General features: G+C 33.4%; 4 protein-coding genes across 6 annotated transcripts; 2 read left to right on the forward strand and 2 right to left on the reverse strand.

Annotated features, from left to right (window-relative positions):
- Positions 1-1,040: 1,040 nt before the first annotated feature.
- On the reverse strand, positions 1,041-10,845 carry LOC128395397 (fatty acid synthase-like). Its single transcript, XM_053355818.1, is given in 6 exon segments — positions 1,041-1,222; positions 2,615-4,641; positions 4,790-8,749; positions 8,752-9,384; positions 10,253-10,405; positions 10,483-10,845. Coding segments are annotated over 6 exon segments (7,017 nt in total). The 5' UTR covers positions 10,616-10,845; the 3' UTR covers positions 1,041-1,111.
- Positions 10,846-10,977: 132 nt separating this feature from the next.
- On the reverse strand, positions 10,978-12,824 carry LOC128395404 (craniofacial development protein 1-like). Its single transcript, XM_053355831.1, has 3 exons — positions 12,576-12,824; positions 12,110-12,494; positions 10,978-11,960 (listed from the first exon to the last, which is right to left on the reverse strand). The coding sequence occupies exons 1-3, from the start codon at positions 12,676-12,678 to the stop codon at positions 11,666-11,668; spliced, it is 783 nt and encodes a 260-aa protein (XP_053211806.1). The 5' UTR covers positions 12,679-12,824; the 3' UTR covers positions 10,978-11,665.
- Positions 12,825-13,027: 203 nt separating this feature from the next.
- LOC128395402 (protein-L-histidine N-pros-methyltransferase-like) lies at positions 13,028-15,930 on the forward strand. Of its 3 annotated transcripts, none has more exons than XM_053355825.1 (3): positions 13,028-13,332; positions 13,610-13,759; positions 13,843-15,930. In XM_053355825.1, exon 3 carries the CDS (start codon positions 14,238-14,240, stop codon positions 15,162-15,164), a length of 927 nt encoding a protein of 308 aa, XP_053211800.1. In that variant the 5' UTR covers positions 13,028-13,332; positions 13,610-13,759; positions 13,843-14,237; the 3' UTR covers positions 15,165-15,930. The 3 variants fall into 3 exon arrangements, with proteins under 3 accessions (XP_053211800.1, XP_053211802.1, XP_053211801.1); XM_053355827.1 differs by having other exon boundaries at positions 13,627-13,759; XM_053355826.1 differs by lacking the exon at positions 13,610-13,759.
- A 141-nt stretch (positions 15,931-16,071) lies between these two features.
- Positions 16,072-18,382, forward strand: LOC128395401 (sialin-like). Its single transcript, XM_053355823.1, has 4 exons — positions 16,072-17,157; positions 17,225-17,374; positions 17,432-17,564; positions 17,644-18,382. The coding sequence occupies exons 1-4, from the start codon at positions 16,303-16,305 to the stop codon at positions 18,159-18,161; spliced, it is 1,656 nt and encodes a 551-aa protein (XP_053211798.1). The 5' UTR covers positions 16,072-16,302; the 3' UTR covers positions 18,162-18,382.
- The last annotated feature ends 141 nt before the right edge of the window (positions 18,383-18,523 follow it).

Consider the following 18,523-nt stretch of genomic DNA (forward strand, 5'->3'; position numbering starts at 1 on the left):
AAAAGGTTTTCAATTTCATTCGCTGATATTAAAGTGAATATATGAGGAAAAGCTGAATGGAAATCATCATGTACATCTTACTTTCACCATGTTTACTGTATTTAAATGAACCTTTCAACTGAATTAACAACAACAACAACACCAACTGAATCAACACCAGTCCCAACAATGAGAAAACTTTTCCCGAAACTTTTAAAGAAAAACCCAAATAACACTTACATGGTAAATCCAATTGAGATTCAAAGTTATCATCATTATTATCTGAAATTCATCTAGTAAATGGTAATTATTATCTCATGGATAAAATAAAAGACAATGTTAAGATTATTTTTATATCAACATTATCATCTAATTGTGATTAGATATATTTAGTTTCCATAGTCTCTTTCATAATTGATCAAACTCTCAATGTATTGTTGCTCAGTTTTGTTCAATTAAAATGAGATTATCATGAAAGGATTAACTGATTTACATGGTTTATATTGTATTAAAAAAAAGAGGATAAAACAACCTCATTGGTATAAAGCCACAAAATGATATCCAAAATGATCATCAACTTAATCACCATCTTGATTTAGTTAACATTCAATTGTATTGAGTAAATCTTGATCATTTTCTCTTACATCTTTACTTTTTGTCACCATCATCATTTTCATCTTCATTGTCATCTTATTCCTAAATCATGAGACATTATTACCTTTGAGTATTGGAAAAGATAACTTTCTCTTCAGGTAATAACTTTTGTAGACTCGAGTAAAAACTGAGAGAGAGAGAGAGAGAGAGAGACTGATGATGATAATAAGGAGGATATAGAATGATGATGATGATGATGATGACCATTAGGATAACAGTTAACAATTTGTATTAATCATAATTGTATTTAGAAAATATTAGTAAATATTGTTTCCATTTTTCGATTCCATGTTTTTCTTCATGGATCATGATCATGATCCCCATTACTCCGTCTGGATCATTAACTTTCATCATTGTTGATCAAATTGATCGTTGGTTACGTTAATTGTTAGAGACAATTGAACATATATATAATATGAAATAGTGTATATTTAGATATTCATATGATTGTAATGATAATATCGGTTAATTGGATTAATTAAACAGCAAGAAATTTGTTACATTCAGAAATCAATAAATCTTTACATTGGGTTATTATCTCAGCGTGATTAGAGTCCACCAAGATTGTTTCAAGATGACCATCAATGGACTGTAAGGATAATAATAAAGAGAACAAGATAAAAATTAGTTTATCATCAGTTTACAGTTGAAAAGATTCAGAGATATTATTACATGATGAAAATATTATCAATTTCGATGGAATAATAATGATATCATCTACAGAATTGATAACATATCAAGAGTAAAGAAGATGAAAAAAACAAGAAAAAGACAAAAGGAAAATACTGATAGAATGTTGTTCATTTATATTTCCTAGGAAGAGAAATGATGATCAGCATGATGATATTTATCCTGAATCATGATGAAACTCTCTCTCTCTCTATTTCTTTCCATGGAAAACAACAACAATCATGATGATAATCATCTTCATCTTTAACCAATAGGAATGAGATGAAGTTGTCATTGACCAGATTCTTATATTTAAAGGATCGTATTGATCTGACAATGAAACTTTGATCCTGATCATGTGTTTATTTACAGGGTGGTTGTCCGATTATATAAATGACCAATGGCCAGTTAAAATTTAGAAAGAGGAATATAAGTTAGTAATGATATTACGATCGAATGTAATTATTAAGATTAACTGAGAGAATATAATTCAACCTTTATTTAGTCTTTTTTTCAAGAAAAAAAGGTAAAGAAAATCCGTAAATTCGGTAACCAATTTCATACATGTAACATGAGAACATGTAACATTGATGAAGAAAAGTAAAAAAAGTTCTGATTAGGTTTCCATGTTGATCTTGAGTATTATTTATTCAAGGGTCATTTCTATGGTTGATTTTATGGTTTCATCATCTTTGTAACAATTAAATCAATTTCTCCTTAGTGGAGTTAACTTAATCAACTGGGCGAGAACGAGAACGAGGAAGAGAAAGAGAGAGAGAGAGAGAGAGAGAGAGAGAGAGAGAGAGAGAGAGAAAATCAATTACGAAAAAAGTTTGTTTCTTCTCAACCTGAAGGCTATTCCATAACTAGAGAAACCAACTGACCATATGAGAAGAGAGTGAGTGAGTGAGAAAGAGTTGACCAATAATGGATAATACAAAAGCTATTTGATTATCGTTATTAATTGTAATTATATTCAAGTAAATAATTCATACCAAATGATTAGAATCATTTGTAACGGTAAAAGTTACATCAATCCAATACTTATTTACCCTTATAAAGATTCATTCATTTTGTTGTAACATTTAACAATTGGTAAACCCTGTAACTTGTTTACTATTTTTGTAAACAAAACATGATAATGTTCATGATGATAATAATAATCATGATGATCATGTTCATTGAATAACAAGAAACAAACACCATATTAGATATTTTATATATTGGCTAACATGAAATCTAATAAATAATATGATGATAACAGAAAATGATAATATTTATGATGATAAGAATGAGAAGATGATAAACTCACCTTATCGAGTGAAACAGCAATACTGCCCTCGAATGATGAAACTGTTTGTTTACATTTAAAGAAAAGGGCATCAGCTTTCAATTTGGGTTCGATTTTCATCTCAGCAATATATTGATATCTTGAGAATATGAGATCTTGAGTTAGGTCGAAACTGGATGCTTGTTGGGTATTCTTGAAGGTTCGAGCTCTCCACGAATTACCCTGATTACCCTGTTTCCGATCCATTCTTTTGAGGAAGGCAAAAAGTGCATCTTTATCAATGGAAACATTTCCTAAGGTCTCGGAGATTTTCACTGACCAGGCAAGAGCTTGATGTATACCGAATGGGGTTGAATCGATGAAAACTATTCGTTGAACTGTATTTTCTCCGCGAAGATTTTGTATCTTTCTACCAACTTCAAAAGCAAATGCAGCTCCCAACGAATAGGAGACAAAATCGTAGGTTGGCTCATTTGGCCATTGTTCAAGAATTCGAGAACAGTAAAAATCAGTCAGCGTCTCCCAATCTTTGGCTATTTCGTTGTCATCGGTAAAATCAATTCCAAATACTTGACGATTAAGACCTCGAGCAAGGGGTAACATCCCGAGGAAGTCGAAAATTGCCGGAGGGAAAAAGAACACTGGTCTTGAGCCGGTTGTCTTAAGTGGCCTGAATATTTTATCTAAACCTTGAGTTTCTTGAATGTCAACTGATTGAATCTCGACCGATGCAATTTTAACCAAATTTTCAAGTGTCAAATCGTAAATGGAAGCGGCTCCAAGGGAAAAGTTGAAATTGTGCTCAAGATATTCTTGTACTTCGATTGCCTGAACAGAATCCATTCCAAAATCTCTGAGACGAAGTTTCAGGTTAATTGTTCGAATATCTTTAACTCCAAGGATTCGAGATACTCGAACCAGAGCATCTTGTGGATCATTTTCATCTTTATCAAGAATTGGAATCGCTGAGAAACCTATTGAAATATCTTCTTGAAGGAAAATTTCCAGAACTTCGAGACATGAGCGTATTCGCTGTGGCTCAAAACCAGCGACCGATGCACTGTCCCCAAGGGTTCGAACAGCAATACCCACATCACCTACTGGTCCCCATTGGATAGCCAAACCTGGAAGGCCATCTTTCCGTCGATCAATACAAACCCGTTCCATGAAACTATTCGCATAACCATAATTTGATTGTCCCAAATTACCTTGTGAAGCGACCGAAGAGAAACAAACAAAATAGTCGATACACGGACAATGTTGTCTACTCAGAATGTCCATATTTCGAGTGGCCTCAATTTTAGGCCAACAAACTGCTCGAAAAGCATCTAACGTCTGATTGGAGAAAAGACCATCTTTAAGAACAACCGCTAAATTGAAGATTCCACCGATTGGACCAAGTCGAGTTGCTTCACGGATCAATCGAAGAGCCGATTTACCATGAGCAGCATCTAAACGAGAGATTTCAACCTTGGTTGAACCAATTGATCGGATTCGTCGAATAGCATAGCGCTGATAGTTTGTTTTTATTCCCGATCGTGAGGTTATAACAATTTTTCTCGCTCCATGTTCAACTAACCAAAGAACAAGTTCAAGACCCATTCCTCCTAATCCACCGATAATCAGGTAACTTTTAGTTGAATCGAAAAACATTTTCTTAAGACACGAAATTAAACATTCAGTTGATGGAGAAGGTAAAGATGAGGTGACTATGGTTGACGACAAGTGTTCATCTACTTGGCCATTTGTCGTTGATTCGATTGATGGGTCATTGAGTTGTACCACAATTTTACCAATATGTTTACCGGAGGCCATGTCATTAAATGCCGAGGAAACTTGGGAATGATGATAAATTGTATAAGGTAAAGGTTTAATCATTCCATCAACGATTCCATCCTCGATTATTTGAATAATCTTATTGATTTCGTTGACTCTTTTAGCGGCAAAAAGGGTCGCTAAACAAACGGCGTGAATAGACAGGTTGGGTTTCAAGTCCATTCGGTCTGAGAGAGACAACAGAGGGGGAGATGGTTCAGAAACATTTAAATCTGTAACAGAAAAGGGGTTGTGACAACAACAGAGCCTTTGATTGGTTATAAGCTAACACAGAATTTACGAGACAATTTGGACACAATTGATTAATTCAATTAAAAGGAGTAAGGAACATGTACTTTAAAGTGTCCCGATTAAACTTACCGAGTAATTTATCCTCGAAAATGTCGACCTTGGATAGATCGAGGAAACGTCCATTATCAGCTAAAACCCGAAGACCAGCATCAAATTTATCGCGAATCAATGAGTTCAATACAATATCGACTCCACGTCCATTGGTACGTTTTAAAATTGTCTCTTCAAATTTGATTGATCGAGAATCGGTAAACGCTTCATCGGCTAATTGAGGGTATTGCTTTTGGACTGCTCGTTGTTTATCAAGTGTTGAAACTGTGGTGAATATTTTACACCCAAGTGAGAGACAAATTGATATCGCTGCAAGTCCAACTCCCCCTGAACCTGAATGGATAAGTACAGTTTCACCAGGCTGTAGGTTACCACGGATAAATAGTCCATAGACAACGGTCATGTAACAAATGGGTACCGTTGCTGCTTGGGCAAATGTCCAATGATCGGGAATCTTCATGGTGATCAGATAAGGATCTTTGGGTGAGATGAAGGTCGAGAACGCGTTGCCACCCGTGAAACCCATTACTCTTTGACCCTTAAAAGTGCCGGTAAACTCAACTCCAAGCCGATAGAAAGATTTGACTGGATAAGCGTTAGGTGGTAATAGATCATGAGACAAAAGGAAATCACGGAAATTTAAAGATGCATAGGAAACGGAAATTAAATCATTTACAATCGATGGATCATCAGCTATCTCTTGAATTAGCGAATTATTTTGTACCCATTGAACTCGACCATCGACTTTAGCCGATGATTCCAAACAAACGTAACGAGATGTTGTAAATTTCTGTTGATTATCAAGCGATAGATCAACAGTACGATTAAAACCCCAAACTCCATCGGTGTAAATGTTTACTAGTAAATCACGATTGATCAAATCTTCGGTTAAATCGGTTGATTGATTGAACGGCTGATCAGGTGAGAATATACATCGAATCTTATTGGAAAATCCTGGCTCCAAGGAAAGACAATTAGTTAATCCAATTAAACCATTTTGAGAAGATTCATCAGCGACTAACCAAAGTCTATCGATATGGTCAAGTTGGTCGAGTGTTTTTTTAACCTCATCGAACCAGAAACACTCTGATGATCCCGTTATTTTAATCACTCGATGAGAGTTAATTGTTGACACTGGTGATTTACGTCGGAAAAGAAGGCATCTTAGATTAATTTCCTGACAGAATGTGGAACCAATTTGAATGTAATTTGATTCTTGATCAATTAATTGACACAATTTATGAGTAGTTAAAGGTAAATCATTGTCGATTGGTAGTTGACAGTAATTAGCAAGCTTTTCCTCTAGGGGTGATAATTTTTCACGAATTAAAATTAAACAAAAGTTTCCTCTCATAGTTGATATTATTGAAGATTCATTGTAATCAGTTTTGATTGTTGATCCACCAAATAAATCAACAGAACGATGTTTATAAACAGTAAGAACCATTTCAGATCCAGGTTTGGTTTGGTTGTTTGACAATTTACTAATTGTTTCATCGATAAACACGCAACCCTTACAGATCGCGTTAAATTGTGGTTGAATTAATTTCTTTAACATTTTCGATGTGAAATCATAGTTTTGAATTGAAATCTTTGATTCTCGACGATTATTTTCGGCAACCAGGTCAATTAATGGGTGGACACAATCGACAGGAAGTAAACAAATTAAATCGTCAGTAAATTGTTCCCTTTGCTGGACTTTTAATGCACCAAGAAGATAATTAACTCGATCTGATGAGAAATCAATTGATTCGTTGAGTAGATTCAATAGATTTGGACTAAAATCATTATTCGAAATGTTTGGTTTACCAAAAAGATTTTCGATCTCAATTTGGTCAATCTTTTCATTATTTTCCAATGATTCAGATCCTAATTGACAATATTTAGTTCGCAATTTAACTAACTGTTCATCTAATTGAATAAAATTGTTAATCAATGGGTGGAACAATTGTTGACCAATTCGAAGGCGATCTTGTTGACCTTTGATTGGAAATTCTTTTACCTCGATTCCTTCAAAGGTCATTCCATTTGTACCAACTGACCCTGGTTTCGTTGAATAGACTTTGATCAATTCTTGACCAGTGGTCAGGAAAGATTTGAATATATCCACATCGAATCTCATCTCACCAATTATGGTTGGAACCAAAAGTTTCCTCTCTGGAGTCCAAAAGGCTTCCAATTGAAGGAAATTATCAGCTAAGGCCATCCAATCCTTGGTATATTTGAGAACCGCCGATGAACGGGTTATCTTGGCCGAAGAAACATTTCGATAAGCGGACTGATAACGGTAACCTGAAATCGCCATTTCTTGATAAAACTCTTCATGGCTCAGTTCCATCTCTTCCGATTCAATTGTTTTAATGTAACCATAATCAAAGAGATTCACATTTTCCTTTAATGAATCTTTTGAAGCTGATGTGATGCTAGAAGTTGATTTAATTATTGAAGCAAATCCAGTTGCATAAATTGATCCTGATGCTGATATTTCAAAGGAACATGAATTCGTATCAAAATAAACTGTAAACTCAATCGGATCGGTGATAAGAGCCGCTCGAAGTATTTGAACATTCCAAACCTTAAACGAGAAGGTGAAAACATCGGTATATGGACCATAATGAATGAGTGATAAATGTTTTCGAATCAGATAAATGTAACCCGTGGCGGGAAAAATGACCCGATCATCGATAACATGATCACTAACATAAAAGTATTCTGGATCTAAAAGGTCAACTCGATGAACGGTCCGTTTGGGCAGGTCAAAGTAATGAGAATATCGGTCAATTACTGGATATTCAATCTCATGGGACCAGCTAATTAATCCCGATAACGATGGACAATCACGAGAAACTGGATAATTGTAAGTCGGATAAAGAGATGACAATTTAATTGTTAATCCATGAAGATAAAGTATTCCCAAAGTTGAGTAAAAGTTTTCCAGCCAATCATTGTAACTTAAATTGGTTGATGATTGTAACAATTTATTTCCTTTGCCGCTGGTTAAGGTTAAATTAGATCCAAGATTTAAGGTTAATTTCAATGAAGAAGATGATGAGTTAATTGTTGACGTTTTCAATGGCAAATCTTTTGATCCATTGGTGTTTAAATTGACATTTAATTGATTGGTTTCTTTAGATTGTCGAGTTAAATTAATTGTTTCACATCGAGACAATTTACCACATTTGTAGTGATCAAGTGTTGAAAGGTAAACAGAATTAGAAGTGTTTAAATTAAATTTGATTTCTAGAGAGTTTAAAAGGTCAATTATCCCAATGTAGATAACAATTAGTGAATCATCATTAGTTAATTTAGTTGATTTAAGCTCTTGGTATGAGGAAGCAATTGAGTCACTGAATGGTTTTAAAGTTGACAAGATTTTCATACAATCAATTAAAGATGAAGACAAATTAACGGTTAGTTCAATTGTTGAATGATTTGAATTGATTATTGTTTTACTCTGTTTAATTATGTTTCCTTGATTGTTGAGTAAAACAAAGCCTCGGGCTACCATTCCGGTTGAGATTCGGGTAAGTGAAATGTCATCTAAAAGGGAAAGACAATCTTCACGTGTCGATTTAGGTTCATATTGAAGCCATTGGACCATTTTATCAATTCCTTGGATTGTCCGATTTGATAGTAAAACGATTCGATGGTTAATTGTTGATAATCCAGTTTGATTGGGTGATTGATAATCAGGAGCATCACAGGAAATTATTACATGAGCATTTGACCCGCCGAAACCAAATGAATTGACACCAATGTATTTACCGGTGAAAGGAATTGTCTCCGAGGCGGAAATTAATCGTCCATTTGTTAGTCCGTCAATTTTGGGATTTGGTGTGATGATCGGTATATTTGGTGGAATCATTTTTGTTTGGAATATTTTAATTGCCTTTGCAATAGCGGTCAATCCAGAAGCAGCCTCAGAGTGGCCTAAATTTGATTTAATACAACCCAAAGTTATCGGTTTATCACTTTGGAACGATAAGCGGATAAAATGGACGCACATTCAGCCAGATCACCGGCCTGAGTTGATGTAACATGAGCTTCAACATAATCGACATCTAATGGATCAATAGCCGCTTGGGTGAGAGCTTCGACCATGACATTTTTCTGAGCCTCAGAACTTGGTGATGTGATACCGGCCACAGTATATCCGTCGGAATTTACTGCCGAACCAAGAATCGTTGTGTACATCCGTTTAGCTTTGTTTGATCTTTGAAGAACCAGTGAAACAATTGCTTCAGATCGTATATAACCATCGGCATTAGCGTCAAGACATCGAGATTTCCCCGATTTGGTGAACAGATCAAGTTCACTTCCTTCAACAACGATTCCGAATCGCTGATGAACTGCTAATCCTGCGACGATCGCTTGGTCACATTGACCTGTTTTTATGGCGATAACCGCTTCATGAAGAGCTGTTAATGATGATGCACAGGCAGAATCCAATCGGACGGAAGGTCCAGTGAAATTGAATACAAAAGGTATTCGAGTGGAGGTTAATTGAAGGAAATCAGCCCGTTTGTCGCTATCGACAACAACATCGGTATCATCGACAAAAGAACCGACAAAAAATCCCGTTCGAGTTGATCTCCAATCTTCTGGGACAATTCCTGTAACAATTAGAAAATAAATCAACAATTAAAACGATATATACATGTAATTGATATACGATAATTTATCATAGACCATTATTGATTTAGAAATTAAAAGCCAATTGTGATTAATTAGTGAACGATGAAAAATTAAACTGTGAAAAATAACAATTGTGTTTCCTTGATTGTAGTAGTAATTTTTTCAAATGATTTATTACAATTACAATTAGCAAGAGGATTTAATTTCGTAGTGACATTAAACCAAAAAGGTATGAACGGTAATCAAATCAGTTAATTGTGAAAACTTGGAGACCAATTAAATAAATCAAAACCAATGGACTCGATTGATAAGCAAAACAAATTGATTAACTAATTAAACAAAAATTAGAAAGTGAAAAATTTTCAAATCATTTAAAATGAACTTTAAAATTGAAACTTAATTGTAAATCTAAATTGTATTGTCATAGAGTAATTTAATCAACGATTAAGAAATTAAAATGTTTATCATTAAATCATTAATATTATGTTTGTTGATTGTTTCAACTTTATCTAAATCAGGTGACAAGTTAATTGCTGATTTACCATCGAAAGGGTTAATTGAACAATTAATTGCCAAACGAGTGATTGGTGGACATGAACCAGGATTACCTGAGACAATTTACTTTTACGAGGATCAATCAGATCGCCAATTAAAATTATGGAAACAAATTAATTACTTATATTCATTAATTAAACATCCAAATACTCAAATGAACAACAATTGAATGAATTGTACTCGAAAATATCACAATAAAGTTTTCTAATTTAAAAACTGATCGTCCAATTGATTGGAAATATTATCAAGTAGAAATTATTTACACATAAATTGTAACAATTAACTAATTACCTGCATCCCAAAGAGCTTCGTAAACGGTTTCATGAAGTATCCGGAATTGAGCATCAAGATCACTAGCATCGGATTCTGAGTAACCAAAGAATTGAGAATCAAATAGACTTGGATTGTTCAAAGCGCCTCGGGCTTTAGTAACAATTGGAAATACTAATTAAACACAGAGAAAGAGAAATAGAAAATTTTGTAACAATTAAAATTGATTAAAAGAAAATTCAATTAGTTACATTTGGTATATGGAAAATTATCCTTCTCGTATAATATCAATGATTCCTTGAGATTATCCCAAAGTTTATCCAGATTATCAGATTTAGGCCATCGACCGGAAATCCCAGAGATGACGATTTCATTTGCACTCATTTTAACATTAATTGTCCAGTTAATTGTTTACTAAATTCACTTGGATTCACTACGATTAGTAAAAAGTTTGATTTGATTGCTTTTTGATTGTTTTCTTTACAATTGTTTTTAAACTTGATAACTGATTTACTTTGTTAATTGTAATTAAAATTGAATCCCAAAAGTTTTACGCATTAAACTGAATCACTTTGGTTTCTGCTGCTTTTAAGTTAATTGTTTCCTCGTTAATAAATCATTTGAAAGGTTGATTGTTACCCGATTGTAGATTCTTGATTAAACTTCTAGTTTGTATCATCACCTTTTCTGTATACAATATGTGTCTCTATCTCTCCTTTTTTTTTTGGTTGGATATTTTTACAATTAAAATTAAGAATTGATTTACATTTGTTATTTAGATGGATTACAATTAAGGAAAGATTGAGAGATACAGAGATAATTTAATGAACGTAGAAAAAAATTAATGAGAAATCAGAGACAGAATCGGAAGAGAGAGAGAGAGAGAGAGAGAGAGAGAGAGAGATTAAATTTGTAAAATTACAATGGGTTGTAGTGGTTACATCAAAAATACACAATTATGTTTGCTGTAAGCATGAGAAATCATGATTTAGTTAATCAGCTAATTATCACAAACAAGTTTTGAGAGACTTGAACACTCATGTTGTTGAAAGATGATCATTGGTATCATTACCTTGGTTATGTGAGATGATTTATCTGTTTACTTTCAATATCCTTTGGAGAAAAAGGTTGTAAGTGGTTAGATGTGATTGTAATTGTTGTGAGACCAAATTATTGGTAAATTATTGTTCAAAATTAAACAACTAGTCGAGAATTGGTAACATTTAAATTCTCAAAATTGAACAATCAATGATAATCAAGTTGCAAATGGTTCCACATGGGTCCAAGATTAAAACCAACGTGTTTCTGGTTTTCTTCAATGATGATGGATGATTAAAGATCTTTGCTCCAGAGATGATTAGTTGATTTTTTAGTTTTTTTTCTTCTTCTCGATATTGATTGAATAAGCGAAAAGAAAATTAGATTATCAATTGATTATTGTGGTTTACGAATTTTAGAGCGAATCGATTTTTCAATCTCAAATTGTCTAACATCAGCACGAGATAAGAAGGCCTGTCTTTCAACGTAACCATCTTTGCTAAGTGTCGCTTGTTTAAGGTCATCTTCGATTCCTTGGTCACGTTTAAAACTGTCCCAGTCGATCTTTGATTTTTGTAGTGTTCCTATTTTATTTTTTTTACCAAGATTTGATACGAAATCTTTCAGGCCACTGCGTCTAATTGTAGGTACGGGTGGAGCAGATGATTGAGCAACCAATGAAGATGATGAGCTAAAAGAGAGGACAAGAAAAAGTATAAATATGATTACAAAATGGTTGACAATTTAAACATAATGTTTTTCTAATGGTGACATTATGTGTACATAGAAACACTCACATAGGTGCACACATTAGATAAATTTGATTGAGTTTAGACTTACCTAGTAACTGGTTTGGGTGTTTCTTTGATGACAACTTTTTCACCGGCAAAATCATAAACTTTCTCAGCAATTGCCTCTTCATTGGTCTCTTTGGGTGTTGATAATGGTTTAGGTTCCGATTTAATTGAACTGGAATCATTAAGTTCAGCCCAAAGGTCATCAGCTTTTTTCTTCTTCTCATCTATGGTCAAATCTTTTTTATCTTCACCTTGCTGGTCAACATTTTCAGCATCATCATCATCTTTCAATGATTTCCTTTTGATTCCACGTCTTTTCACCTTTTTTTTCCTCTTCTGTTTCGCTGGACCATCATTACCATCGTCACTTTCACCGGATCCATTGCTTGATTCATCATCATCATCATCAATATCTTTTTCATGATCATCTTGAGAGAAGAAACAATCAAAAGAAGATAAACAATTAGCAATGGGCACAATTGTTCGGCAAATTAAATCACTTAACAAACCATCATTTTCTAAATCCTCTTTACTGGGAACATAGTCTTCATCATCTTCCTCATCATCGTCATCCTCTTCAGCGACCGAAGCCAAATTCTTGAAGGTATCCATATGAGAAAAGCAAATCAACCCAAATAATAATCAAAAGACAAAAGGGACACACCTAATGAAATGAACAACACAGAATTTAATTGAAAAACGATCAAAATCAATTCCAACAATTAGAGATGAAAAAAAAGCCAACCAGAAAAAGAGAAAAATACAAATTCAAGTTAAACAAAGAGAGAAAAGAGCAAAAAATAAACAAGAGAAAAGAAAAAAAAGAAAACCAGTCTAGGGATCGATATATAAATAACCAAACACAAACTCTTTTCTTTTTTGATGGAAAATCAATTAAACCAAATTAGAATTTCTAATTGTTGATGTAATTTATTTAATTATCTTTTTCGCCCACAATTTAGATTAACTGACCAATTCTAATTGGAATTGATTGTTTTTCGTTTCTGATCAAGACATTTTCATACTTGGGGATCATCTTTCTCTCTCTGTGAATCTCTTGTTTACTTTTTCTGTCTTTGTTTTGATTTTCGTTTTCTTCTTATTGGTAATTAATTAATTGGTTGATTGGTGTTTTTAAGAATTGTTTTTACTTACAATTTACTAATTGTCTTGTGTATTGAAAGGATTGACTGACCATAGAGAGATAAGTTGATTTGATGACAAAGAAAAACCATTTTACCAGAAAACCGGAGCCAATTTTCTCAGGTGAGTTTATTTATTTTCCATTACTAATTAACTTATTTTTGATAGAGGAAAATTTTGTTAATTTATTTAATTTCTTCCAATTAGAAAATGATTCCATGTTTTTGATGTTGTGTTGAGAAAAATTTTATTCGAAATATGATGATGTTTATGAAACTGATCCATCTTCATGGTAGATTTTCAATCTTTTGTTACAAAATAGTGTTTACCTTTTTCTCTCTCTCTCTCCCTCTAATAATTGTCTATCATTCTAACGATTAATGATTAACTGTGTAATTAGTTAATTTTCTGTTATAGTGATTGAAACAATTCAAGGTTACCAATTATCTCTAAATCATCATGAAGACCTTCTAGTAATTGGAAAATCATCTCTAACCATTTTCTTCGCCATCATCTTCTCATTTTCAAGTTTCTTCCTTTTCTCTCTTGTGTATGTGTTTATTTGCTTTTCCATCAAATTTCAATTCATTTACCTTTTTCTATTCTCTCTCTTTCTCTCTTTCTCTATTATAGATGTCTTGATAATCATTGGATTGCAATTTTGTCACCATCATCATCATAATTGACGCCATCACAAAGTGAAAACAATAAACATCCATTGGACACAGTGATTAATCTGGAAGAAATCAGAGTGACCAAGCAAAGATCAGTGACCACAATATAAACAAATCTACTGACACTCACACACCCTTTTCATCAACAGTAAACACCAATTGATTGAAACCTTTTTTATTTTCCTGTTGTGATCATAATTTTCTCAAGCTCATCATCACCATCATCATTATCTTCATCAATTGATTGTTGATAAAGAACAACAGAAAGTTAACCAAGCTTGAAGAGGTATTGAAATCAAAGAAAAGCTTTATCATCGTTACTATTGGCAAAGAAAGATCTGGTTTCTATTGGTGATGGATTGTAAATTGGTTCATTGTAACAATCAACAACGACCCATCATACGTGGTTCACTTGCCAGAAGTGTTTATGAGAGAATGCTCCGTGAGGAACAATTGAGAAATTTTGACACTTCCAAATGGTATAAAATTGATAATAATCAAGTTAACGATTCCATAAGTTCCAAGTTTATTGAATTAAACTATGATTCGGAAACCGATACATTTATTAAAACGTGCTACCAAAAATCGGACTGGTTATTTACCCATATCTTCAATGCTTTAGCTCAAACAGTATTGGGTCTCTTTATGACATCTACATCAATCAATGGTCTTCTCAAACGTGGTTCAATGTTTGTCTTCTCAAATTCACAATTTAACCTGTTCTACGATGAAATTGGTACAATTAAATCAGATTCGGATTCTTCCCTATTGGATATTGGTTCAGGTGATGGTCGAGTTACCTCAGTAATGTCCAAATATTTTAATAAAACCTATTGTACGGAAGTGAGTCCAGTCATGAAAAGGTTACTGGTCAAGCGAGACTATGAAATACTTGATGCTGATAAATGGTATGAGAATGACCTTTCCTTTAACCTGATCAGCTGTTTAAATGTACTGGATAGATGTGATCGTCCATTAACCATGATTAAAAAGATGAGGCAAAAAATCAAACCCAATGGAAGGATTTTATTAGCTCTGGTATTACCATTGAATCAATATGTTGAATCTTCAGCCAATGGCCATAAACCAAGTGAATCAATTACTTTAACAGGTAATAGTCTTGAACAACATGCTCAATCATTTATTCAAGATTATATTGAACCAAATGATTTAGAGTTAATTGCTTGGACAAAAGTACCTTACCTGTGTGAAGGAGATCTAGAATTGTCATATTATTGGTTAAATGATGTTCTTTTCCTACTCAAACCTAAATCAAGCTAATTAAGTTAATCCATTTTTCTCATGGATTGTTTAACACACACAACAACAATTAAAGCCAAATCTTCACAATTAAAGCAGCTAAAATCCATCACAACAACAACAACAACAACAATTTACATTCTTAATCACCTTTAATCACTATCACCAAATTCACGAACGGATAAAGATATCATTTTTTACCAATAATCAATTTTGTCAATTCTCAATCGTCTCTCAATATAATTGCATCTCACTGATCCATAATAACCGCTAAATTGTAAAACAGTTTTCAAAACCACAATTAACTCTGATTCTCATGTGATTTAATGTTAACCATTACAAGATTAACTAAGATAGTTCTTAATTGTTTAAACCGAAAGTATTTAAAACTGTTAAAGTTTATACACAATTAGACACAATATCATTGCCAAATTGTTGACTATAGACAATTTAATTAACCAATTAATACATATAATATGACTGAATAACACTATGGACAAGTTTTTGTTTTAATTACCGTTAAACAATTAGGAAAACACAATCAAGAGTTAATTTGATTTGAATCTGTTGATTTTTCATTTTGCCTCCTCTCCAATCAAACATTACTTTCAATCAACGATCATCAATTAACCAACCCTTTAATTGTCTCATATTGAACACAATTAAGTTTTATTATCTTTCCTTATTTATCCAAATCAACCTCTTTAATTGTAATGGTTAATTAATATCCTTTCAATTATTATCCATCTGATTTAAATGTAATTATCCTTCTCACTTTCTTTGGTAATTGTTTTTGTCTGTTAATCATTTCAATCAAAAACGGTTAATCATTTAATGTCATTAGAGTTCAGAAACAATTTGATCAGAGGATCATGTTAATCAATCTCAGAATCGTGTTCCAATTATCAACCATGAGACGTCAATCTAACAATTTGCACCAGAAAGAATTTGTAAATAGTAATTAACCAAATTAATTAGGATCATTATGTTAATTTGCTTGAATTCAACCTTTAGACAATCAACAGGTGAATTAAGATGAACAATTGAAGAATTGAAAATCCTAATTGAATCAGTTGAGAGAAAGAGAAAAAAAAATTGTATTTAGTTAAATTGTCGATACAAAATCAATCACAATTTACCTTGTTTTCCACAATTAACTATGGTTAATTTACCATCTAAAGATGAACCTCGATTCAAATTGCGACTTTTAATTTGTTTATGTTCAACTATGGTTCACTTTACACTTAGTGCTAACAGAGTGGCCTTAACAATATCATTCGAGGCGATGTTAAGTCCAGAACCAGATGAGACCATATCAACATCACCCGTTAATTCAAGCCAACGAATAGAAAAGACAACAATTAGTAAATTGTCATCATCAGACCATCACAAGAAAGATGACCCGAAATCATTGAAACAATTGAATGTTAACAAGACCGTTGATCTTAATCAAACCAAAACAAATCCATATAAAGTTGAATTGACCGAAAGTACCAAGGATCGATTTTTCGAGATCATTTTTTTCGGTGGCCTTATTTCCCCGATACCAACGGGTCGACTTGCCGATAAATATGGTCCAAAATTGGTCGTTACCATTTTACTTTTAATCAATGCAGTTGTAATGTCTTTATTTCCGATGGTCGCTAGTTGGTCAATCTATTGTGCCGCTGCTTTAATGTTTCTGAAAGGAGCGGGTACAAGTCCACTTTTCTCGTGCTCCTCAGTATTATGTGCACATTGGTGTCCCAAATATGAGAAGACGATGTATGTTTCAACGGTAGCCACGGGCTCCATGATGGCCATTATAGCAGCTAACCCACTGTCGGGTTTTCTTTGCTCCCTTGATTTCCTTGGTGGTTGGCCGCTGTGCTTTTACCTTATGGGCTCTATTAATATCTTGGTGGTCTGTATTTGGCTTTTAATAGTAACCAACGATCCAGCTGAACATCCATTGATATCACCAGCTGAAAAAGAGCTTGTATTAAATGAGAGAACTCCAATCGATGAATTTAATGTAAGTTCGTCCAATCGAAACTGAACTATTTCAGATTACTAGAGAATTGATCTTTTCCTCCTTTTAGACAAAATCGCCTCCGTACCTCAAAATGCTCACTTGTGGACCTTTTTGGGCCTTAATTGTGGCTCACTTCGCTTCTTCTTGGTTTAGTACATTAATCTCTCATCAAGTTCCAGATTATTTCAAGACAGTTCTCCATGTTTCAATGACAGAGGTAAATAATCAACCCAATCAATTGAGAACAATTAATTTTCTTTCTCTCTCTCATTAGGATGGTATTTACTCAGGTTTACCTTATGTTGGCTCAGCGATTTGTTTATCAATTTTCAGTTTCATTATTGATAAACTGCGTGCCAATGGTAAATTGTCAACTACAGCAATCAGAAAGATATCTGCCGACATAGGTGAGTTAATTAGGTTGATTGAAAAATCTACAAAAAGGTTAATTGATTGTATTATGTTGTTGTTTTTTTCTGTCTGCAGGTTTCATTTTTGCTCCTGCATTTATGATTCTATCAACGTTTTTCGGTAAAAATTTGATAGCGGTTTTAGCCTGTGTTTGTGCCGCTAAGGCGATGGCCGCTGCTCAATTTGCTGGGATTTACAGTGTCCATTTAGATATTGCACCTTCTTATGTTGGCTCTTTAGCAGGTATAATTGAAACTGTTCAAAATGGTGCTTCAATGGCCATGAATCACGCGACGTTATCTCTAATCGGTGATCAGCCGACTCTTCACCACTGGTCAAATCTATTTCTTGCCACTGCGGTTGTTTGTATCATTGGAACTCATTATTTTGCACTTTTAGGCTCATCTAAACTTCAACCTTGGGATCCAACCTTTAAATCAGAGGAAAAGGCAATTGAAGATGATCAAAATGGTGATATGTCCTATCCAACCATTTTCGATCCCGAAATTTACGTTGTCGATGCGAGATCAGGTTCAATTATCCGAAAACATTCAATATCTGCGGCTAGTTTTGACATAGTTCACCCAAACTAAATTGTAAATATCGACAACAATTAATCAACACTCAAAGAAAACAATAATCATCAATGGATTTATCGATCATTGACAAGAATTATTCTCAAATAATTATCATGTTGAATGAAAGACAATCCAAAATAAAATGTCCAACCTGTTAATCCTCAATCAATCAACAGGATTACCATTTAAATGATATAATTTAAATGTCATATTTTCATTAAAAGTTGATAAAAACAATAATAAAATCTCATTAACAAAAATTAATCACCATCTTAATCTAAATCGTGAATTGATTTCATGGAGTCAACATTGAACAATTTACAATATTCAAATTTTTCATTCGATTATATTGATTCAATTGGCCAGATCTTAATTTT

The sequence above is a fragment of the Panonychus citri genome, unplaced genomic scaffold (genome assembly GCF_014898815.1).
Source record: "Panonychus citri isolate SS breed McGregor unplaced genomic scaffold, ASM1489881v1 Contig00141, whole genome shotgun sequence".
Classification (NCBI taxonomy): Eukaryota; Metazoa; Arthropoda; class Arachnida; order Trombidiformes; family Tetranychidae; genus Panonychus; species Panonychus citri.